At 37.0% G+C, this 25,081-nt stretch overlaps 1 protein-coding gene across 1 annotated transcript in view; it reads left to right on the forward strand.

Annotated features, from left to right (window-relative positions):
• The window catches only part of EYS (eyes shut homolog), a 1,424,867-nt gene that overhangs the window by 936,326 nt on the left and 463,460 nt on the right, over nucleotides 1–25,081 (forward strand). Inside the window, exon 26 of the mRNA XM_058554077.1 lies at nucleotides 1,450–1,600. Coding sequence (XP_058410060.1) covers nucleotides 1,450–1,600 — 151 coding nt within the window. The remainder of the gene's footprint in view (nucleotides 1–1,449; nucleotides 1,601–25,081) is intronic.

Genomic DNA, 25,081 nt, shown 5'->3' on the forward strand with positions numbered 1-25,081 from the left:
ATTTAACCAACAGTGCATATATTCCAAACATAGAGAACTCTAAATCATTTTTGTTAAATTCCCAACAGAAATGCATATATATGTGCACTAAACAATATGTATAAGCAGGGTTATAGCAGCAATATTCATAATAGCATCAAAATGTACACCAACACTAGAATAAATGACTTGTGAAATATCAATATAATGATGTATCTTGAAAATGAACAAGCTACTATTAAATTCCATAATAAAGGTGAATATTGAAAACATAATGTTGAACGAAGATAGAAGTGGTGTGATAGTGTGTTTGTATTGGAGTGGAGATTCTTTCTAGCAATTTTTTACCTTTTGACCAAGGTAGAAGTTACTTGAGTAACTTCACAGTATGGTATTTCATAGAGTTTTACCCTTTACCCTCTTCAACGTGCGTGCTATAATTCAATTGAAAGTTTACATAAATATGTGAAAGGCACAATGTCACATATTCGTGATATAAGATGACATTGATAGGTGAATATTACATGGGAGTCAAAGAATATGCGTATGTACTGTCATCTTGAAGAGGATTATAGTAAAGTTTACTTACTTAGTAGATAAACAGATAAATTGATTAGATATTGGATCTGCCAACTTTTTCTGTAAAGAGTTAGGTAGTAAATATTTTTGGCTTTTGGGGCCTTAGAGTGTTTGTTGCAACTACTCAACTCTGCCATGAAAGCAGTCATAGATTATATGTAAAGACATGTGTGGCTCGGTTCCAGTTAAACTTTATTTACAAGGAGGTGGCCCGTGGGCCATAGTTCTCAACCCTTGGATTGGATGATTAAACAGATGGCTAGAGTAAATGAAACATGCATATCTACATATTAAAGTATTGTTGAAGCACTTTTAATCTCATTTTTCTAAAAAATGGGCACATGAAAATTGTTACTAGGAGTCTTCCAATTAAGTTGTATTTGATTCATTCATTTCTAAACAGTTTTTACATGCTTTACTTTTTGGTATGATTTATATTTCCACAACTAATTACTCTCTGCAATATTACTGTTTTCAACCTAAAGATACATATTGTACACTAGATAGCCATATTTAAACCTGATGCTTTTCAATACTTTTCACTCACACAGAAAATTTAACAATGTAAAAAACTGGAGTAGAATGTTATACTCTAATATCATTTTAGTTACTGTTGAGAAAAATCTGTTTATTATCAGGATTTATTTATTTCATTAGGTGATTGCTACAATTTGTTGTTTTGTCAAAATTTAGCTTTGTATTTATGTACTGAAAGTATTAAGGGTTTCTAATTTAGAGCAGATTAATCTATTTTTGGTCCTGTTGGTTTTATGGTGAGATAATCTATTGCCTTAAATCTTTATTCTTTTGGTAATAGTTTAATTAACTGGTCAGACAAATGTTTATACAACACATACTAAAACCATAAATCTCTTTCCTAAATGGTTGCAGGCAAGAATTGGATCCATGTAAAGCTGAACTGAATATTCTAGGGAGGACTATAAAAGCAAGCAAATCCACCAATCACATATCTGGAAAACCCCTGCCAGAATCAGGGTTTGTCTTTATTGGTGGATTTCCAGATCTTCATGGAACAAAGAAGGTATTTTTGTTGATGTTTTAAAATGTATTTATCATGTCATTTTATGAAAAAGGGAAATAGGAAAACTGAAAAAATTTCCTGGTTAGCAGGTAGATCTACATGATTTCAGAAAGAAATTTTGAGCAATTCTACTAACACATATGTCTTAACTTATCCTACCAAAATATACTAAAAGTTTACTGTTCTCATTATACAGAATTGTTCCTGTATCAGGCTGTGTTTCAATCTTATGGCATAACATGTGTGGTACATTTCATGTTAATATTAAGCACATGGGCTTTTGTTCACCCCTAAGCTAGTGGTTTACCCTAGACATATGAGTGGGTTGGCTTAATAACACTCCAAAAATGGGATTCAAACTGAAAGACCATTCCCAGTGTCTGCTTCATATGAGGTTATTAAAGTGTAAGAATGTTCTCTACAGAGTTTCATGCATATGCCAGCCCACTCTAAATTTCCATTTAGATAATTAGCTTACTGTCTTCATTATTAACCTGTATTTTAGGATAAGAACTTGCTTGCTGACTTAAATGCTATTGATTATTTGGCTCCATTTTATGCATAATAGAGAGTTACTTAAAAATTTAAAGTTGCTTGTTAAATATACCAATAGCTTACTAACATTTAAGAGTCTTTTACTATATTCACCATTGTTGTTTACATATTTGAACATACTATTTTTATATTATTGGAGATATAAAATGCAATTATTTCAAAGTCCCACAAGTAATATAAATTGGGTATAAATCTATTCACTATATTATAAATATTATGACTTCATTATATGTAAGCTAAAAATTTTCAAGGCAAATGTACATAAAGAACAAAAGTCACTTGCGAATTTGATGTGACACATATGCCTTTAATGAAATAAAGAAATTCTTTATCTGTAAGCATGCAGAAATTATTCTTAGATTCTGCTTTATCCATTAGCAATTTATTGATCATTAAACAGACTTTTGTGACTTTTTCTATAATGTTAAGGCACTTGATTGACTTTTTCCTAGATAAACCAACCTATAAGCTGTATAAGAGTAGAAAATGTCTGTTGTGTTTACTTTTCTTTACCCCAAGGCAAGGATAGTTTCTGTCACATAGTAGATGCTCTATGAACATCTTTTAAATGAATGATCAATTAAAGAATGGATGAAAAGATTCCAAAAACTTACATAAGTTAATATTTATTGGGATTGATTTCTTACTTCATAACTGTGTATATATTTCTCAAGTAAAATGTGTGTTTTCATATAGACTTTAACTTTTGTGAGCATACATTAATTAAATGCAGCTTCTTAAGACTCAAGGAGCTCATATTCTATCGAGAAGATACACAAACATCTCTCATACAGTTAGATACTTACTCTAATAGAAATACGGACAACACACAGAGGAGATACAGAAAAATAGAACAGGAAGCCTTGTGGTCTCCCTGGGGGAGTAAGGGAGTTTGTAGCATGGCAGAGATCTGAGGATGATCAAGTGTCTACCGGGTAAATACTGTGTAGACCATCATTCCAGGTAGACAAAATATCGCACACACAAGCTCGGGTAGGGAGAGGCCTAGCAGAGGTAGGTAGAGGGGGGTAGAAATGATTTATTATTGTGGAAACATGGAGTTGGATGTGAACTGAGCAGGAGGAAGATGATGTTGGAAAAGCAGGAGCCTGAGCATAACAGATTCTGTGTAAAACACAAAATAGTATATATTTGTATGCTGGTGCCCAGAAGAGCCATTTAAGCAGTTTGAACAAGGAGTGACATTATGTCATTTTCACTCTGATAGCAACTAAATTATAGGATTGGAGGAGTATGGACTACATGTCAAGAACTGGTAAAGTGAGGTAATAGAAATAGTTAAATAAGCAATGATGTGGCAATAAGGGTGAGAGGATGACTGTGAAAACTATTGAACTTGTGAGTAATTATAGATAAAAAGACAGAAAAATTTGGAATTTGAAGGCCCAGGTTGGCTCATGTAAGTGGAGAATTTATCGTGTCTTATTTACGACAGGGATCACAAGATTATTTACTGGGAAAGATGGCAGGTTCATTTTTGTATTTGTGTTACTTTTGGCAGGGGTAGCTTTCAAATATTTAACAACTGGTTTGCCGTCACCACTAACCCATCAGTCCGTTGCATCAGTCTATTCCTGCTGCATATCATTCCCATCAGCGGGACCCTAGAGATAGAGTCAGTTGTTTGAGTCATGGGCCTTGAGTACACAAGAGCGCCTGACCATATGGCTGTGTGAGTCTTTACACAAATGATGGTGGAGCCCACAGTCATTGATGGGCTTGATTTCGTAGAATGAGAGAAGGAGCTAAAGATTAGGGGTCAGCCATCAAGAAGTGGGCTAAAGAAGAGGAGCCCACAAAAGTGGTTAAGGAGTAGAGAGATGGGTGGCAGAACAAGGGGAAAATGACACAAAAACCAAAGATGGAGAAAGTTTCCTAAAGGAGCATATGTTCATCACCAAAGCTACTAAATGTCAACCAGCAGTTTCAGCAGAACAAGAACAGAAAAGAAGTTGTAATATTTTGAGGAGGAATAAAGGGAACGGAAGAAGCAGCACAGTGATTTTAGGTTCCTTTTGCTAGAGGCTCATTAATAAAAGAGAGAAAGAGTGACATTGTAATCCTGGGGAGGACAAAGTGTCAGAGTAGAGTTGCAGAGATCTAGAATAAGTGGTTACATTCTGAAGACTTTTTGTCCCACAACCTTGTTTGAGAGGATTGGCATTTACTAAGAGATTATCTCCCTAAAAACTTGATATTCATCCTGTGATGGAGAGCAACTGGACATTTGTTGCAATAAGATTTAGAGGAAATGCAGGGTGTGGACCAATGAAGTTACCTTGAAATTAAAAGCACAGCCACCTGAGCAGGTTACCTCTCCTTGTTAACTATGCTGTATTTGAAAGATTTTGTGTCGGCCCCTTATTGATTTTTTGTTCTTTCCTCATATGGTTACTGTGTCATAGTAACTGTATGTGTGTGTGCAAGTGTGTGTGTATGTGACATATACTTACATTGTTGTGCACTAAATGATTGATACAAGCAAACTATAAATTATATCCATAAGATAATACTTGAAGAGAAATCATAAGATAAATCAGAAAAAAGAAAAAAAAAAAGAAAGAAAAACAAGTTTGTGAACTTGTGTCTGTGCAATGTAGCCCGTCTGAATATCTAAGCCTCATGCAGGCTCTAACTATCTAATTATTGTGTTCTGATTAAGAGCTGCTGTTTAAGCACAGTGGGTTGTCAGTGCTCAGAAAATTAAAAACAGGTTTGCGGTATAAAACACTAAGGAAGAAAACTCTAGTTGATTCCTTGAGCCAATAAGTGCTAAGTTACAATTATTCTCTTGCCTCTAAGTTTCCAGTAATGTCTTCTGTACTGGCCGGAGCCCCTCCACATGATGTGAGTCCCTAATGCAACTTGTATGTGCTGACAGGTTGGTTAATGCTTCTTTTAACGAAAACACACACTGCTCAGTATGTCAGGAGAGAATGAAACAGTTAGACACTTTCAATTTTGTGCTAGAAGTGTGAAACTCTCTGTGTTCCCTGATAACCGTAAATGATGATAACTTCCAAGGTCCAAGAGTAAATGCCCCCTCTCTGGTGGTAGGAAAACACTTTTCTTGGTTATGCTTTAATTGCTTATACTTTTTAGTGCCTGTCTTTCTGCTTCTTGGTTCAAGTTGTGTAAGCACACCAAACCTTCTTTCTAATAAATGCAGACCAAGTTACAATGGTATCAACTATTCTCTTTGCTAAATACAAAAGGAAATAAAATAATTATACAAATAAATATTGTTAATCCAATAGTGGATTTTTTTCTTTCTACAGAAATTGATAACAGAAGGTGTTCTGGAAAGATGCTAGTTTTTTTCACATTCAAGTCAATCACTAATACTAAAAACGGAATATGTGAAGGCAGGTGTTCATAATATAGGATTGCAATTTTTGAAGAATCAGTGACTGACTTAGTCCATTTCAGCTGCTATAACAAAAATACCATAGACTGGGTGGCTTAAAAAACAAACATTTATTTTTCACGGTTGTGAAGGCTGGGAAGGCCAAGATCATAGTGCTGGCAGATTGGCATCTCGTGAGGGCCCCTTTCCTGGTTCATAGACAGCTGTCTTCTAGCTGTGTCCTCACATTGGCAGAAGGGTCAAGAGAGTTCTCTGGGGTCTTTTTTATAATGGCGATAATCCCATTCATTAGGGATCTACCATCATGACCTAATCACTTCCCGAAGGCCACACCTCCTAGTACCAATACCTTAGGGGCTAGGATTTCAACATATGGATTTTTTTTCTTTTTTTTTTTTGATGAGAAAGATTTGCCCTGAGCTAACATCTCTGCCAATCTTCCTCTATTTTGTATGTGGGCCACAGCCTCAGCATGGCTGATGAGTGGTGTAGGTCCACGCCCAGGATCCAAACCCATGAACCTGAGCCACCAAAGCAGAGCATGCAGAACTTAACCACTACGCCACAGGGCTGGCCCCTCAACATATGAATTTTAGGGGGACACAAACATTCAATCCATAGCTGTGATTGATTCCAAGAGTATAAATGTGCATTTTAATTTTTAATTTTTTATTTCAACGTAGTAGACAAGTTTAATACTTTTTGAAATTTTACATGAATTCCTTGAGAAAACAAGAAAATTTTGGTAAAGCTAATAAGTATTATATGCTTTATGTATGTTCAAGACATTGATTTATGTATTCAATAATTAATTTACTATGAATCTACTCACTTTTATATAAAAGCCTGTCAATTATCAGCCATAAGAATCTTTTAACCAAAACAGTTAATGCTGAATTAATAGTCTAAGACATAAAGACAGAATTCTCTTTTAGAAGTTGTGATGGATTCCCAAAGAACAAACGAAAACATCACCTCAGTTGTCTGAGTTTCACTTTCTGTAGACTATTTTGGTAGCTTCTATTATGCATCACAACTCATTATCAATTTACAGAGATAGTGACACCTCAGTAGATTATTCATGATAGCCTTTTAGAGGGTGCTTGGCAACATTTTTGAGCTAATCCAAGAAGACACTGTTATATGGACACAACATAATCAGAAATAAATTGAAATACACCAGTGAAAAAAATAAGGAAAGATGACAACATTTAACCCTTGTGGATTCTGTAAATGGTGGAAAACAAAGTTAATCTTCACCCTGTCCTCATTTTCTGTCCATTCAATCTCAAAAAAAAGAATCACTCTACAATAAGTAGAAGTCTTTTAAATAGGCATGTACATAACCTACATCCCTGATGAAAATAAGCAAAATCATAGAGACGTCAAGGTTTCAGTGCAGCATTTTGAAATTCATTGCTTCTTCTAGAGGTTATGTGGTAAGTCATTCATTTGTTCGTTCTGCTGGACTGTCGTTTGGACCCTTGGTTGTCTATTCTGCCATCAGTGGCACCTGACCACAAGTCAACAAAATATCAGATGCAGACGAGCCCAATGAGAATTATTTCTCATTCCTTGCACATCTAAGAATCACTTCTAACTTATTCCCACATGAGGGCCTGTGTTTCTTAGTCGGCCAGTAAGCCATTGTGGACCGAGCCTCACCCCGTGGTCAAGCAGAAACTGGCTTCCACTCAAGATAAAGACAGGTTCTTCTCCCATAGCTCTAGCTTGCTCTACCAACCACTCTTCCAGCTTCTACTCTGACCCAGCAATTCTTACTATCCCTGCAAAAACCTGACTGCTAGGAGTCTGGGGGGAGAGGCTATCTCTGAGTCTGTCCCTTCTCCACATCCTGTCTTAATCTGTATGTTTCCACATCCTTAGGATCTCTCTTTAATCCCTCCATTTGTGAGTGCTTTGAGTTTTGAAAACTTCTCCGTGCATTTAGTCATAGTTCCTTTTGTTCAAGAACACTGGCTTATACTCACCACTCTATCTACCTCACGCTAGTTATTTAATCTCATTAGAAAACATAGAAAAAATTGTATACAGGTCTGCATATATAAATCTATGAAGAAGTCAGAAGGAGATATCAAGCATGAATCTCAGTCTTCCAGCTTAAACCACAAAATGAGGGACCCATTACTAAGATGAGGAAAACAGGAAAACAGGGGAGAGCAGATTTGGGGGAAAATGACAAGATAATTAATTTGAACACTTTAAGTTTGAGTTATCTGTGAGGCTTGCAGGAAGAGTTACCAAGTTAACACTTGTTTTCACGACTCAGGGAGTTCTCAGTAATATTTGAATACATGAGACCAGATGAGAGAACCTCAGGGGAGAGTGAGGAGAATGAGAAGCAAAAAAAAAAAAAAAAAAAAATTTTTTTTAAATTTTTTATAATAGCCATCTCAACAGATGTGAATTGATATCTCATTGTGGTTTTGATTTGCATTTCCCTGGTGATTAATGATGCTGAGCATTTTTTCATATACCTGTTGGCCCTTTCTATGTCCTCTTTGGAGAAACGTCTATTTAAGCCCTTAGTCCACTTTTCAATTGGGTTATTAGTTTTTTTATGATTGAATTGTAAGAGTTCCTTATATATTTTGGAAATTATGTTCTTCAGCTCCATTGTTTCTGTTTGGTATTTTTTATATTTAATATCTCTGTTGAAATTATCACTTTGTTCATTCATTGTTCTCTTAATGTTAGTGAGCATCTTTATGAGAGTTAATTTTAAGTCTCTGTCAGGTAAATCATATATTTCATCATATTTCCTTAGAGTCACTTTCTGGAATTTTATCTTGTTGCTTTGTTTGAAACATCTTTGCCTGATTCTTCATTTTTCTTGACTCCTTGTGTTGATGTCTGTGCATTAGACAAATAGACTATTTCCCCTAGTCTTCACAGACTGACCTCTGACAAGAGAAGACTCCCACCAATCAGACTGACCAGAGACTTGGAGGCATCTACCAACTCTTTCCCTCCTCAGGGAGAAGTAGGAAGCTGTGTTTTTTGTGTGCTTGCTCTGTGCTGAGCCAGTGAGAAGAGCTATGCCATCTATCAGCCCAAGCTACCATGTCTGTTCTCCCCCGGGCAGCTAGACTATGCTGGACCCATCAGAGAGTCAAGACTGATGCATCAGATGCCAATTCTTTGGGCAGGCCCAGAGAAGTTGGGGTGCTGGATGCACAGATCAACTCTTTCCTTCTCCAGGGGGAAGTTGAGAGCTGAGATTTTTCATCCACTCATTCTGTGTTGAGCAGGGAAAAGGCTCAATGACATCTACCAGCCCAAGCTGCCTCCTCCATTTTCCCTAGGGTGGTTAGACTGTGCTGGCACCATCAGAGCTCCAAGACTGGCAAGATAGAAGCCAGTCCTCTGCGGAGCCCCCTCAGAAAATTTGGAGCACTTGACATGCAAACAAATCCCTTCCCTCCTCTGGGTGAAGCTGGGAACTAGGAGGTCTCTTCCTGATTATATGGTGCTGTGCTGAGGGCAGGGTCTCTGGCAAGAGGGTGTCCAGAATCTCCCTACCCGCTTTTATGAGTCTGGTTTCACCTTTTCCCAGGGTATAAGAGCCTTTTAATTAGTTTCTGATTTCTCACAAAGGGAACTTGCCCATGAATTGTTCCTGAATCCCTGAATCAGGGTTTTTGTGGGAGAAAGGAGGCTCCAGGGCTTCCTACTCTGACATCTTGCTGACATCACTCATCTGATTTTATATTTTACATAAAATGTGTAAAGTAGTAACATTTTACTAAAATTGTTTTTAAATTAAAGATTCCTGAGAAGATTGAAGATTCCCGAAACTTTTTTTTCTTTGAAAAATATCTGTATGCTACTCAGCTTTGAGCAATATTGGTATCGAGTTTGAAAGGTGAGACGGTGCATGAGAAGAGGAGATCAGATACAGGGCCATGTGGTTCCCTAAGTCAATTACACATGAGTTGATCACTCACAGAAGCCCAACCGCAAATCAACATTATTATATTCATTTTAGAAGTTCATGTCTTAGGCACATGTATATTAAGCACACTCCATAGATTTTGGTAGTCAGGCCAAACCCTTTGACCTCAAAGAGCATGACAACTATAATGTGATGCTCTCTAACCCCTCCTGGTACGAAAAAAAAAGTTGCAGAATGGCAACTATTCCTACATGGAGAAAAATATATATTTTTATATAAATTTATATACTCTTTCAAGAAACAACTTGGATTGGTGGAAAAAAATACCAGACTTGAAATGAGGACACTTTATTTTTAATCATATCACTACCAAAAAATAATGAATTTTTTTACATTTTTGACCATTACTTGAAATCTCTGTGCCTCAGACTTCTCTTCTATAAATGATGAGGTTGGACTAAATTATTTTTTAAAGTCTATTCCAGTTCAAAATGCTATGGTTCTATGCTATATACTGTATATATATATGTATATAGTATATAATGTAATTATATATATTACATAATGCTAGTGTATGTAGTATACTATTTACTCATAATAGGAATTACACAGATATTCTCTATATTAAGATACTATTGCAGTCACAAATTCTATTACATTCTCACCTAGGATCACCTAACTTTCATATAATATCCCTGAAGGCACCTCTTGAAAGACTCCCATCAGGTGTTCCTTCTATTCCTGCCTAAATTTCCATTTATTTGTAAAAGGTCTCAAAGAGTTTTCATTTTAAAATGAACAAACAAATCAACAAAACCCCACAATAACACATCTTATGCCCATAACTTAAAACTCTGAAAAAAAGATACAGACAAAACTTGAGACGAATATATATTCAACTTTTTTTCTATGTTAATAGATTTATTCAAATCAAAGTGTTTCAATACTCTCTTGTAAGTGGTTAGAGGACAATTGGTAAAGTAAAGCAAGAAGTAATCTAGTTTATATTAGTTAGAGAATTCTAGTAATACAGATCATGCTTTTAAAACTCTGTTTAATTTTGCAGCATAATCTATGTAACTCAACAGCAAGTAGAATGAAATCAATTTTTGTCTTAAGTGCTTTGGGATATTAATTTGGGATATAGTTTTCCAGTGAAATTTAAGGATTTAAGGGTAATTTAGCCAAAGGCTAGAGAACAGAGCCCTCAGGTGAATGATCTCACGTACGAAAATCATCATGTAAAGTTTAAGGAGGTTGAGACTTGGGAAAATAAGTGAAGCACGAATTCAGAGAATTTGCAACATAATCCATAAGGATGAAAATGAAGTACTTCATAAAGTCACTTGTAAAATGTTACATAATCCAAAGTTATTAAAACTGCCTTTATCAATAACTACACTGGCTCTTTCAAAGACAAAAAGTGAGCAGTGTCTAGTTATAAGGCATGATAAGACAGTTATGATAATTGAGAACTAACCCTCTTAGTGCTAAGACTTTGTCAACTTATTGTTTTTGAGACACGCTCCATTTTCTCCATGACATAAGATAGTGCTTTCTCAAGGGCACAGTGAAGTCACTACAAACTTTAATTCAGAAGAGGTAGTGGAGCTCCAGGATTAAGAATTGGAGCTCTGGAATTGGAATCTTTGCTCCTGCTATTCATAGCCACAGGCCTTGGTCAAGCCACTGACCTTTTCTCAGCCTCTTTTTCTTCATCTGCAAAATGGGAATGCCGTCAGTTTAGGGTTATAATAAGAATGCTTGAGATACTGTAGAGTACGCATTTAATAACTGTTACCTTTTACTATTTTATTTTGAGTTTCTTTCCAACATTAAAATTTAATTCTATGTTGTGCTAAATAAACATAAAAGATTATTTTTGAAGTGATTTCTAGTCCCATGTATTACGCTCTGGAAATAAAAGTTTTGAAATTGTTTTTGATACACAAGTGGATGCTCCTGCTATCAAACATTTGATCCCAGTTTGTATGCTAAACAATGTCTTAAATATTCAGTATAAACATAGCTACCATTTTATCTTCCTAAAATGTTCACTGTATGTTTTATTTTTATATCCTTACTTATAAAAGTGGATTAATGAATATGCAGTTTCCTGGCAATTAAGGCAATGTACCTTGTCTACTTTTCTAGAATAAGAAAGCAGAAATTATTTTCTGCACCTCCACGAAATCTTGTTCTTCACTGGCACTCTTGTCTGCTGATTGTTCCTCAGTCTTCCACACCTTATCTATTAGTCTTTATCACTGACGTGAGGAGTCACATAATCTATACAATGAACAGAGCATTCATTTACTCATTTATTCAGCAAGTAAGCAAGCACTGTGTAGCATGTATTGCTTTTTGTGCTAGGGTCTGCTCTAAGTTCATCACAAGTATTAGCTCATTTAATCCTTGTAACATTTAGTCGTATGGATAGGCACTTATCCAGATTTTACAGCTAAGGAAATTGAAGCACGGAGAGATTAACCAACTTGCTTAAGGTCACACAGTTAGTGATGGCAGTCTCAGTATCTGAACTCAGGCAGTGCAGCTCAGCGCCAGGATTCACTATATTGTGTAATCTCACTCACTGTGGTTCTGGGCTACAAAGGAGAAACCTGGTCTGATATTTCAAGGATGTGTGGAAGTAAGCTCATTTTGGAAAATCTTTCTTTTCCTAAAATCCATACAAAATGTCTTTTATAAAATCACTGTCCTTATAACAGCATTTAATAGCTACTGAGCACTTCTCTTTGGACAGTGCTCTCGTAAGCCCTTTGTACTTGCTGTCTCATTTCATGCTTCCAGCAGCTCCTTGAAGTAGGTAATATCACTATCTCCATTTCCCAGACGAGGGGATTGAGGCACACAGAGACTGAAGGGCCTGATTTTGGTTACACAGCTATTGAACGGTAAGGCCAAAATTCAAACCCATGCTTTCAAAACACATGTTGTGCTGCATCACTACAAATAACAGTATCAGGCACCTTTGACCAGCCCACCTTGTTCTTGGCTTGTTTTAATGGCTGACTTCTAATACAATACCTGTTTCAAACAAAATTCAAAACACATTTATTATTATTGCTAAATAAAACCTCCTGGCATAATGTGTTTTTTCAGATTCAGTTATCTTAGGGAATCTCCTTTTAAATCAATTTATATTCTGAAAATCATCTTAATTCATTAGTATATTTTTTAAGAAGTGAGATACTAGCAAACAAAAATAGAGCAAAAATTCATTCATTTCTTTTCTTTTTTTTAATTTTTGCTGAGAAAGATTCGCTCTGAGCTAACATCTGTTGCCAGTCTTCCTCTTTTTTGCTGAGGAAGATTCCCCCTGAGCTAACTAACATCTGTTGCCAGTCTTCCTCTATTTTGTATGTAAGTCACCACCGCAACATGGCCAGTGATGAATGGTGTAGGTCCACACCCAGGAACTGAACCCAGGCTGCTGAAGCAGAGCACTCCAAACTTAACCACTAGGCCACTGGGGCCAGCCCACAATTCATTCATTTCTTTATCAAAAAAATCTGTCCATCTATTTATCTAGCTGTCCATCCATTTATCCATGTAGAGAGATCTACTCTGTGCCAGGCATTGTTCTGTGCTGGGGATTCACTGTTGAGGAATCAGGTAAAGCTCCTTCTTTGTGGATCTTGTATACTAATGAAAATATTCACAAAACCTGTCTCTACTTTCTTGGGGTCAATGTTTCCTTTACCTGGCAACAAAAATGAATGACTGTTTTGGGGTAAGGCTATGGTTTATTATTAAACAAGCATAGGAAGGGGCCGTTGAGGAAAAATGAATGATCACCTGCCTGCTGATTGGATTCCCCTCTCTAAGAAAGTGAAAATTATTTTTGAGTGATTTTAAGAGACTGGCTAATCAACTAGTATGAAAAGTTTGAAATACTGTGTTAATCATGTTTACATAGGCTATTTTGTTTGTTTTGCTTTTTTCTCTGAAAAACTGCTCAGTCTTTATTATGCCAATGTTGATATTAATCTCTAAGCAGACGGATACAGCATGTAGCATTTCTGAACATTATTTCACCATACTTTTTATTTGGGGGAATATCAGTTAATGGCATCATCAAGTGATAGTAGTATTCTGGAAATACTAAATTTTAAATTAGAAAACACTTTTAAATTTTCAAATAGCTTATTCCATATGGAATGTGCAAAATCCATACCTGTAAGAGCAGTCAACCTGCCCTTATTGTACCTGACACAGGGCATTCATTCATCTAAGAACCATTTCTGGAACATGAATTACTCACCAAACACTGTGCTAGAGACTAGGCAAATGAAATGATGAATCATGGTCTTTGCCATGAATAATCATATCCGTGAAAACCACATCAACATATATCTTACAAAAACCAAAATCAACCAACAAACAAAAAATCGTCTCAGTGCTTAGATTCACTGGTGCCAGCTAAGATACTCTGTGAATGGCATTAACAAAGCATAACTGTTCAGTCAGTATGGAACAATCCCATTTGCCTCCATCCAGAAAATCACTGAAGGAATATATCAAATAATCTATATATAACTCTGTCCAATGTAATTTTAAATTTATAATTTTAAATTTCCCAGTAGTCTCATTAAAGTAAAGAAACAAGCAAACTTAATTCTTATAATCCATTTTATTTAACCCAGTGTATTCAAAATATTGTCATTTCAACATGTAATCCACATGAAACCATTATAATAGGATACATTTCATGCTTTTTATTCATATTAAGTCTTTGAAATCTAGTGTGTTTCTCACACCCAAAGTTCACCTCAATCTGGGCTAGCCACATTTGAAGTGTTCCCACATGTGGTGACGGCCACGTATTGGACAGAACAGCTCTACGAAAGAACTCCTCGGCAGTATGATAGGCTACTTTACATTGAATTGACCTGGCCTTTGGATGTGGTATCATTTGTTCATTCATTCTTCAGCAAATGTTTGTTCTGTTTTTACTGTTTGTCAAGTGATGAGCAAACATTGAGAATACAACGTTGAGTACAAAAGGCCCTGCTCTTCTGGAGTTCAGACAACTGAGAGAGGGATACAATTCTAATAAACTATTCCAAGAGCAGTGTGTGCTGAGGATTTGGGGATACAAAGGGGAGAGGGTATGTAACCCAGCTCGGGTTGTAAAGGTGAATCTAGTCTGAAAAGATGGCAGCGACAGCCCGGAAATGAGAATGGATGAGTGCGTGCCAACAGGAAAACTAGTGTGATTAAGACAAGGAAACAAAATGAGGGTGTGAGTGAGGAAGTGCTAAGAGTCCCGTGTTCCCAGAGTACACAATACGAGGCAGGAGGGAATGAAGGATGAGGCTGTAAGGGGAGCAGGGGCTAGATGGTGGAAAAGCCTGGGATGTCATTTTAAGGAGCTGGAATTTATCCAGTGGGATCAGACTTTAAATAAATTACATTAGCAGCTATACGGGAGTATTTTGGGGAGAAGAGCAGAGGATGGGAGAGCACGTAGGAGAAGGCTGCATAGTTTAGGCAAGAGAAAATAAGGTCTCAATTTGAACAGCAAAAAGAAAGAGAGGAGGAAGCAGATTTTATCAATATTTGGATTGAAATTACTAAATCACGTAACAATTGGATTTCACTTGAAGTAGTGGGCGGAGTCAAGAACCACAGCCAGGTTTCTATTCTGGGCTGATTTGGGAGCTGAGCAAACCAACCCTGAGGTGCAAATATTGGAAGGGAAGCAAGTCGCTGGGGAAAGATGGTAAATTCACTTTTGTACAGGTGAGTCTAAAGTGCCTCTGGGAACATCAGCTTGAGGTTTCCTTGAGACAGTGGGTGAAGCTCACAGGGGAGATCTGACTGGTTTTGTGCTATAGTTGAAGCAATGAGAGGGAATGCAATTACCTGGGGACAGTGTAGAATTTTAAAACCAGCTTTCAGAAAACAAAATGGCTCAGTCCCCCGCATGTCCTTCTAGAATCATTGGCATTCTCAGGATGTCTCCATAGGGCTGTCAGAGGAGAGTTTCTAAGATATCATATCACTGACTTCTTTCAAATTCATCAGCCTCCTTTCTTGCTGATTTGCAAACACTAACTTTGTCCCCAGACCTCCATTTGCTCTGGTTGCACATTCATCCACAGGGTTGTATTTCCATGTACCTGCCTCGGATCCCATTAGCCCTGTGCCTTTGATGCATGTCTGTACCTCTGCTGGCAATCCACACCCAGCAAGCTCCTGCTGCCCTGTCCTCCAAGTCCTCAAGGAAGCTTTCGCTGACAGTGAAGTCGAAGTTAATTTCCCCTTAATAGGATTCCATAGCAACCTGCATTTCTGTCTATTCTCACAATTCTCATCTTGTTTTGACTGCAATCCTTCTTCTACTATGGTGCATACTTTTTGAAATGATGGACTTTTCTTGTTTATTTGCTTTTTAATCTCCACCACTTACATCTGGCTCTACGGGGACTCACACATGTTGATTGAATAGAAAGAAACTGAATTTAATTTTATTTTTGGATTGTATTAATTTCAACAGAATGGAATTAAATATGCGTGAGGCTTGCTGGTAAATACAGTTGTTGACAGTGGGATAGCTTCACACTGAAAATGCTTTGACCAGTTATCATTTCTGATATTTGACATCATATATCATGGAGTCTTATACAAAATGTATCTGTTTTTACACTTTCAAATATATCTTAACTTTTGTCTGTCTCTTCTCCTTTGTCTTTCTCAAGAAATCTATTAATACAAAGTGGGCAAAGGTGTCTACAATAATCAAACTTCTCCTTTGCTCCTTCTTTTACTGACTGCATTGGCCAGAATTTCCTTTTGCCTTAATTTGGCTCTTCAGCTATTGTCAGGTTTTTTGTCAATATCTGTAGACTCTGGTAATTAGAGGTAGGTAGTGTCCATTATATCCCCTTCCCCACAACCTCACCAGCAGGGAATATGTTACAAAGAAAGCAAGTCTAGGTTAGATTTTGTCAAACGTATGTTGGCCAAAAGACATAAAAAAGTTGTACCACCAAATCTTTTAGCCTGAGAAAATATCATCCTATCCTTAGGCCCCTTCACTCATGTTTTGAATGAAAGGTTAATTTTGAGGCTAACACATGACATTCTGATGGCAGCAACAGCAAACAGCCTTGTGGCATAGTGAAATGACAGCTTCTTCTGCAAAGTGAAAAGTGACAGAAAAATGACAAATGAGGCTGCATACTGAAGGTCAATCTACGCTTGTTGTATTCTTATACTTAATTACGAAATCTTTTTAAATGACCATAGGAAAGGACTCATTTCTTTAATAAAAAATATTAGATCTAATATCTCAGGTACCGACTAACAAAAAACATATTTTGTATTTTGATACAGACATCTGAAGTGTTAAGTAACCAACTTTTAAATGCTGATTTCTGGTTAAGATAATGTTTCATTTATCTATTACTTATAACAAATCATTCCAAGAAACAGTGTTTAAAAGAACAGACACCGTTTTTTTGCTCACAATTCTGAGTGGTAAGGCTCAGTGAGGAGAGCTTTATTTTTGCTCCACTTGGAATCTTGTGGGGCCGGAATGTCCAAAATGACTTCTTCATTCGCATGTCTTATGTCTCAGCAGGGATGGTTGGAAAAGCACAAGCCTGTCTGGGCCTCTGTCTCTCTCTCGCCCCCCTCGTCTCTCTCTCTTCATCACCTCTCCACAAGTCTAGCTTAAGCTTTGTTATATACAACATGGCCATCTCAGGTTGCTTAGACTTATAGGTGATTGGCTTTCCCCAGAGCACAAAAGCAGAAGCTGCCAGGCCTTCTTAATTTCTGGGCTTCTAAAACATCACTTCTTTTCCTTTCACCATGCTGTCACTGGTTCAGCCATATTAAAGGCGAGGAGAAGCAGACTCTGCTTCTTGATGGAGAAATGGCAGGTTCATACTGAGAAAGAAAGTGTAGAATAGAGATAAGATTGCAGCCTTGGAAATGTGACCGACCACAAATACTTAAATATATTAACCAGATACTACAAGGTACAGATTAAAAGTAATTCATACCCGTGCATACATCACACTATACTAACATATTTTCAAAGTACATTGCAGACAGTATGATTCTCTGACCTCTCTTCTAGTAAGTGCCTCAGCAGATTATACACTAATTGTTCTGCTGTGTGGTGCACTCCATGTGTAGTGCACTCCGAACGCAAGGACATCAAAGATTGCAGGTTGTGACTTTCCTGTGAATGCCCACAGGCTGCCCTCCTCCACTGTCTGATCCCCTTCGAGGTGTCCTGACTGGCCTGAACTTCAGAGGCATGGCTGAGCCTCGTGGAGGGACTGGACATAGCGTGCCCTAGGGTGATGTTCTAGGTGATAACTTCTCTCTCCTCTCCAGGGGCTCTCTCCACTCTCTGTTGTCACTGCTTCAAACTCCAGAGAGCTGTGTTGCCCACATGTTACCATTTCTAATTATTTCTGAGTCCTAGCACTTACTTAAGCCAGCCCTGGTGGTCTAGTGGTTAAGATCTGGCGCTTTCATCACCATCACCCAGCTTCATGTCCTGGTCAGGAGACCACATCACCCGTCTGTCAGTTGTCATACTGTGGCGGCTGTGCGTTGCTGTGATGCTGAAAGCTATGCCAGTGGTATTTCAAATACTAGCAGGTCACCCGTGGGGGACAGTTTCAGCAGAGTTTCCAGACTAAGACTAGGAAGAAGGACCATGGCCACTTCCAAAACAATTGGCTACGAGAACCCTATGAATAGCAGGGGAGCATTGTCTGATAGAGCGCTGGAAGGTGAGAGGACGGAGCAAAAAGACGGGGCAGGGCTCCGCTCTACTGGACACAGGGGCTCTGGGAGTCGAATGAACGGTGCTGACAACAACAAAAGCACTCACTTCCCTCCTCCTTTTGCTCTCTTTGGTTTTTCCTTCCTTCTTGCTCTTTTCTCTCACTTTCTCGCCACCAGCTCATTCGTCCTTTGTCCTTGCTAATGTACCTTAGGTCATTATAGCTATTGACAACTGAAAGAATCTTTTTCTTCTGAGTCTTTACTTTTTCTCTTTGCTTTTCTTTTTTTCATTTCTTTGATTGTTTTACTTGCTTCCTGACTTCACCATCACGTTTACTTTTCCTTGAGGTTCTTCTGAGTGGTCGACTTTATGTCTGAACACTTAAGTAAATTAAATGACACTTAAACAACAGTAAAAAAAAAAAACAAAAATTTATGAGGACCGTAAAAATTCCATTTTAAATTAGTCATCTTTTATTAATTGTCCCTTTTTTTAAATACGAAAGTATCTATACTTTCCTCAACAAAAATTCCACGAGCCACTTAATTTGGATTAATTAGATTGATTTCTCTAATAATTAGATACACTTTGAAGGCAAAGAAACTTTAAAGCATGTTACTTCAGCGAGAATAGATTTATTTGCCATTGATAGGGAAGAGAAAAGGACATGAATTCAGTTTTTATTTGTTTAGAGCATCACATTTGTATCCTTTTGTGATTAAAGCAAGGATCTTTTTGGCATAAATGACCAAATATTTATTTTTATTTTCCAGGTATGCTATCTTTATAGTGTTCTTAAATTTAGAGTTTATATAATTAGAAACTCACCCAAAATCATAGCTGAAAGTCAGATTAGAAATCATAGAGTTCAAGTCGCTCATTCTACGTGAGAGGAAATTGGAGGGTAAAAGACTGAACCAAGTTCAGACGACTATTCAGGAGAGCCAAGGGCCAAATCAAAGTCCCCTGTGACCAAGAAAAAATGTTTCCTTCTTGGTCTTTATGGAGGATTCCTGATTGATTTGCTTAGTCCCCAGATCTTTGTTGGGAAGATATGAATAATTGGTGAAGAAAACAGGAAAAATCCTGGAAGCTAAATTTATGTGGATGAGAAAGGAGAGGGAGTCAATTGTGAAAAGGAAAAATTTGGAATGCTGAACAAAGAGGATAAGGGGTCCACGGTGAGTCAGAAAAATCAAGAGAGAGGTCGGGGCAAAGAGCGAGGGGAGCTTTGGACCAGCTACTGAAGAAGTGGGATTTATAGGGAGGTAAGGATCTGTAAAGATACTTTTTAGGAAATCTCATTGTCTGTCTACCCTTATTCTGCCTCCCTTTGGTCTTTTACAAGTTTTCAGTAATGACATACCTTACTTTTTAACATTTTTGTGGAGTTATCTGCATTTCTTTTGGATATGTTCCTGTGATAAAATGAAATATAACAAAGAATGCTTAGTCAAATTTAAGTTATACTTAGTCCGAGGTATCCTCTATGAACTATGCTTCTTTTCCTACTCACTGATCAGTGATGGTGATTTTGTGTAGATTACGGTGAAGTAATAGCCAAAATGTTTTGAACACATGCTCTGAGCCAGCCAGTCTGTTAAGAATTTTACCGAAAATAGTTAATTTCCTCATCATAACGACCCCAAGAGGTAGGGATTATTATAATCTCCATTTGAAAACAAAGAAACTAAACAAAAGTTAGAAATATTAAATAATTCATCTGAGTCACAGCTAATAGTTTACACAGGGAAGAAAATCATTGAGACGTGAAATCATGCGCTGAAGTGACCACCTTCGAATCCCCCCCTCAAGCGTCCCTCTCAGCATAACATCAGTGTGTGGTTAAATCTGTCATGTCAACATCAGAGGGAAAGCCCACTGCATCTTTGCCCATTGTCAAGTGTTAAAACACAAAGAAAAGTCAATGCAAATTGTTTATAAGAGAAAACCTGCATATCTTACAAAAGACAGGAGATTTCTCAGCACTGAGTAAATTGACATTGAAAACAGCTTAATCACAGGCAGAAACACAGATAAATGGGAATATGGCAGAGTTAGTTAAAAATTGAAGAAAAGAAAGTCCAGAAGGATGGTGACAGGATAGGCCCTTTGAAGAGAGCGATTTGAATTTTGACAGATTCAATGAGGCCCCTGGGAAAACAGATGAAGTCTTAGAAGAGTTTCGCAATGATAATCCTAATTATGACACTGTTGTTAAAGTAAAAATGAAAGTAAAAGATGTTATCTCATATTATTATACAGCTTTATTAGGCGGATTATGCCCTACCACTCCTTCCCCCCAAGACAACCTCAGAAACTATCAATTCCTGATACATTCTAAGTCTGTCCTAATAAAGTATAATCATCATATTTTCTATAATTTTTGAACATAAGATGTTAAAACTCTGGAATTTACTTTTATGTTTTGAAATAATATTGCAAGGAAATACTTTTCCATATTTACTATGAAATTTTGGTGCAGTTTGTAAATAGATTGCTTTCACGTGCTCTTGTCTGAGTAGCATTTATCTTCAGACAATTAATTAGCAACCTCTACTTCTCAGAGTATGAAAGTCTTCAACGTCAATTGGAAAATTGTTTTTACTCTTTCTCTTTTGTCATTCCAATAACTATTATGACCATGGGTGATGTACTCGTGTTTTAAATATTATTTCATGAATTTCTACTAAAATTAGTTCAGGATTTGGTCTAAGACTGTGTTCCTATACTCAGGTTGAGTGATTTTCAGTGTAGAGCTTTTTGGTAATGCAAACTACTTTTCTGTACCTGACCTGTTGGCACTCCTCGTTATTGTCTGAAGGCCAGCAGTTGGTGTGGAGGTTGAAGCTTTTATAAAAAATTGTGAGATGATAAAAGGCAGCACCCACTCCAGCAAACAGATTGTTGTGGGCTTCTTCCCTGCTATTCAACATTATCACTCTAAGTTGAGTGTTCAAACGATCCTGGATAGAGGTAATAAAGTGGTCCTGGAAAAACCCTGCTAAATAATCTAAAACTAACAGCTATATAACATGGAACTTATTCCAAGTCCAAGAAATCAAAGAAGCTTCTGAGAAAACACTTAGAGGGACATAATACAAGCAGCAGCTGTTTTTAAATGTCATTTCCACGTATAAGTCCATCTGCCATTTAAAATTAGAGTTGCCACTGAATTGAGGAGGAAGGACAAAGAAAAAGCTGTGGCACTCAAAACAGTGCGTAGTCAGTTATAGGAATATGATGTGTCCTCAGCTATAAGCAGCTTTGAAGAAACAGAAGAAAAAACAAAGCAAGTGTTAAAGCAATACTTTTGTGACTACATTTTCCTCAAACCCAAAAGAAGTTTTATTTGTTAGATTTGTGAGAATTTATGTTTTGAGAGGCCATTGCCTTTATTATAGAATGGAAGAATATCTAGAAAATTTAAAATAGTAAAAAATGAGATTGAATATAGACTAAAAATTTTAATACTCTATTAAAAATGTTATTTTTATGATACATTGTCTCTAATTTCTTCAAATTTAGCTACTTTGTGAATGTCTCTATGCCCCCTAAAGAGAATCCGTCTTTCCCTTATTTGTGTTCCTATAGCATTGTTTGCACTTTCCCTTTAGTGGACAGTTATGCATCTGTGTCCTCCTCTAGATGGTAAGGTCTTTGAGAACACATTGCATTTTATTTGCATTTCTATCTCCAGGGTCTCAGACAGAAGCTGGCATGTAGTAGGCACAAAGAACATATTTTCTAAATAAATCATAAATGGTTTTCTTTAAAAATATTTTCTTACAGTTCTTAATGAAATAATATGATACTAGAAATATTTAGTTCCATACTCTTTGGAACTATATTTTCCAGAAAGGGTCACTTTTTGGATGTATCATTGTGTCCGAAAAACTTAGGGCATTTTTGGTTTTGCCTGAGATTGATTTTCCTTTTCTGAGTTACTCTTAGCTTCTCAGGATAAAACACTTCTGAGTCCCTTTGCTGTAAAGGGCTAGATCTGCTAAGCCTTCTTCTTTTGTTTGTTGTACATCTGAGAGCCCACAAGGCATAGGAGCAGGATAACATATGCGTTGAAAACGAAGTGCCTTAAAATCTGCCCTCCTTTAAGAAATACTTCCTTTCTTTGACATTCACTAGCCTAGCCAGTACATTTCTTGTAGTAATAGGAATATTGGTTTTTATTTGGCATTCTGCAGGCGCATTACATATAGAAAGAGAGCTGTGCTTTTATGACTATGCTATATATATTTTGTAGTAAAACAAGAAAAAAATAATTTTTCATCCAAGGCTTCATATTTAGCTGCCTGAAATCTGGAACTACTGTCTCATAGTTGAATTTCTAAAACTTTACCCTGACAAAAAATTGTATTCACCACTGAAGAAAATAACAAATAATACCTCCACTTCTCATATGTTACTGCCAGGTCAGGAATAGCTCCAAGTTATGGTGTACCAAGAAAACCTGACCAAAGAGGTAAGTCAAGACAACATGGCACCACACAGGAAGAAGTCCTAGTAACTTTTGAGCTAGTGTAGACTGTCCAGTAATGGCCTATGTTCTCATCTCCAGTTTAGGGATATGGTTTGCCCTTCCCAACACCCCAACATGGGGTCAGAGTGTGGAAACAATATGTGAGGTTAGAACTGTTATAGAATGGTCAAAATTACGAAACCAGGTAGTTGTGAAACACAAATTGAAGATCTGTCTCTTGTAACGGTTCATTTCCTCATTTACAGCTTTGGGATAAAAATAAGACTGTTGTGCGGATTAAATGTCACAATGTGTTTAGAAGTCATGTATACTTTTTTTTTTAAATTTTGTCATTCTAATTGAAAGAAAGCACAATAAGTGTCAATAATATAGTGTAGCGGGAAAAATCTAATCACGTATTGGTATGCATTGTCAAAAATATATAAGTAAGAATTAGAATTATGAGAATAAAAATTCTTGCTAAGACTAAGTAAATGTGATCACATTATTAATGATCTGGTTACCTCTTTTAAGAGTGATAAAAATCTTTTGGCCCATATTCAGAGAATGGTCCAAATTATTGAGACTTGAAATCATTTGAGAAAGGTTAGTGGAGCTACAGAAAATTACAAAATAATTTTTCAAATAGTGTTAGAGATGGTATATGGAAAAGAGTTTACATGATAATATGAGGCAGAAAAAGTATTTTTATGGACTGAATATGCCCCCCTCAAATTCATATCTTGAAGCCCTAACCCCTAATGTGCCTGTATTTGGACATAGGGCGTGTGAGGAGGTGGTAAAGGTTAAATGAGGTCATAAAGATGGAACCCTAATCCAATAGGGCTGTTGCCCTCATAAGAAGAGCTCAGAGCTCTCTCTCTCCGCCATATAAGGACGCAGTGGCTTCCTGTAAGACAGGAAGAGAGCTCTGACCAGGAACTGAATTGGCTGGCACCTTGATTTTGGACTTCCTAGCTTCCAGAGCTGAGAAAATAAGTTTCTGGTGTTTAAGCCACCCAGTCTATGGCATTTTGTTATGGAAACCCCAGCAGACTAAGATAAGGACTAACGATGTGGTTATAGGAAGACAGATTTCAGTGCAAAGTAGAAATGCTTTTTCGACTCTAAGAATTAATGAGATACTCCAAGTGGTACAAAATTTTCCATAACTGGAGAAATTCAAGCATAAGCCAGCAGATAATTTTGCAAGGAGTTTACCAAAGTGATTCAAATATTAGAAGAGTGTTTAAGTTAGGTTAATGGTTCCCAAACATCAGTTAACAGACAAATGCCAATTTTCATCATTCCTGGGTAAAATAAGAATCTTTTCTTTCAACTGATAAATTTATTTAAAAATAAAAACACTTTCTTAGTCTTAGGTTTTCTATTTTTTGACAATAGAATACTTTTTTATTTAAAATTATAGTACAAATATATAGTAGTTGTTAATGCTCTTAGAAAAGTAATATGTTAACAACCCCTTAATGTTTTTGAAAATTTGAATTGTCTGTGATATCTGGAAGTCTAGGAAAAACAAGGCTAGAAGACTATTACTTTATCTTAAAACCCCCAAATTTTGTGATTCTTCACTCATATAGAATGACAGGATATTGTATAAGAGGGAAAATCATACATAATCCCTTTTTGATGGCAAAATCACGAATGCTCTTTATCCTAAAAGGCATCGCTTGGCCATTGATTTCAGTAACCATCCACTTAGCATTTGATTCCTCTCCCGATTTGACATATGATACTGTCTTCCCTGTTACCACTTTGGCTTCTCTCAACTATGAAGTTCTTCAGTTTTCATTTCCTGGCATCAAATTCTTGGCTTACTTTGGATACTGTCTCAATTCAGCATGATCCCAGATTATGCCTGTCTGCATGAAGATACACCATGTACCATGTCACTTGGTTTTTAGAATAGACCCTGGAGAGTGAGAGAGCCAAGTTCCAGTATTCCAGCTAAGCCACTGCAGTCCCCTGCATGACTAACATAGAAATAATGGGAAAGCTCTTCCTCCTGAGACCTGAGAGTGAGTAGTTTGGGAGTGGAGATTGAATAATTCTATACCGGAAGGCCCTACCTGAGGCTGCTCAAACCTCACCCCTTGGGGAGGAATTGCATGCCTAATATTTCCACCAGAGCACTTCTTCAGTGACTTATTGCAATTGCTCTTTTTCTGCTGCAGTTTAACACTATGTTGTCCATCAAGCTTTCCCGGCTGGAGGCAGGTTCAACCTACAAGGCAGAGCTCTGAAGCATCCTAACTGGCTGGTATCCTCTGGTGAAGAGACATTGAGCTGTTTTAACAGTCTCTATCCAGTTGCAGGTATTAATTCACCAGGGTCCACTGAAGATACAG

The sequence above is a fragment of the Diceros bicornis genome, chromosome 14, assembly GCF_020826845.1.
Source record: "Diceros bicornis minor isolate mBicDic1 chromosome 14, mDicBic1.mat.cur, whole genome shotgun sequence".
NCBI lineage: Eukaryota > Metazoa > Chordata > Mammalia > Perissodactyla > Rhinocerotidae > Diceros > Diceros bicornis.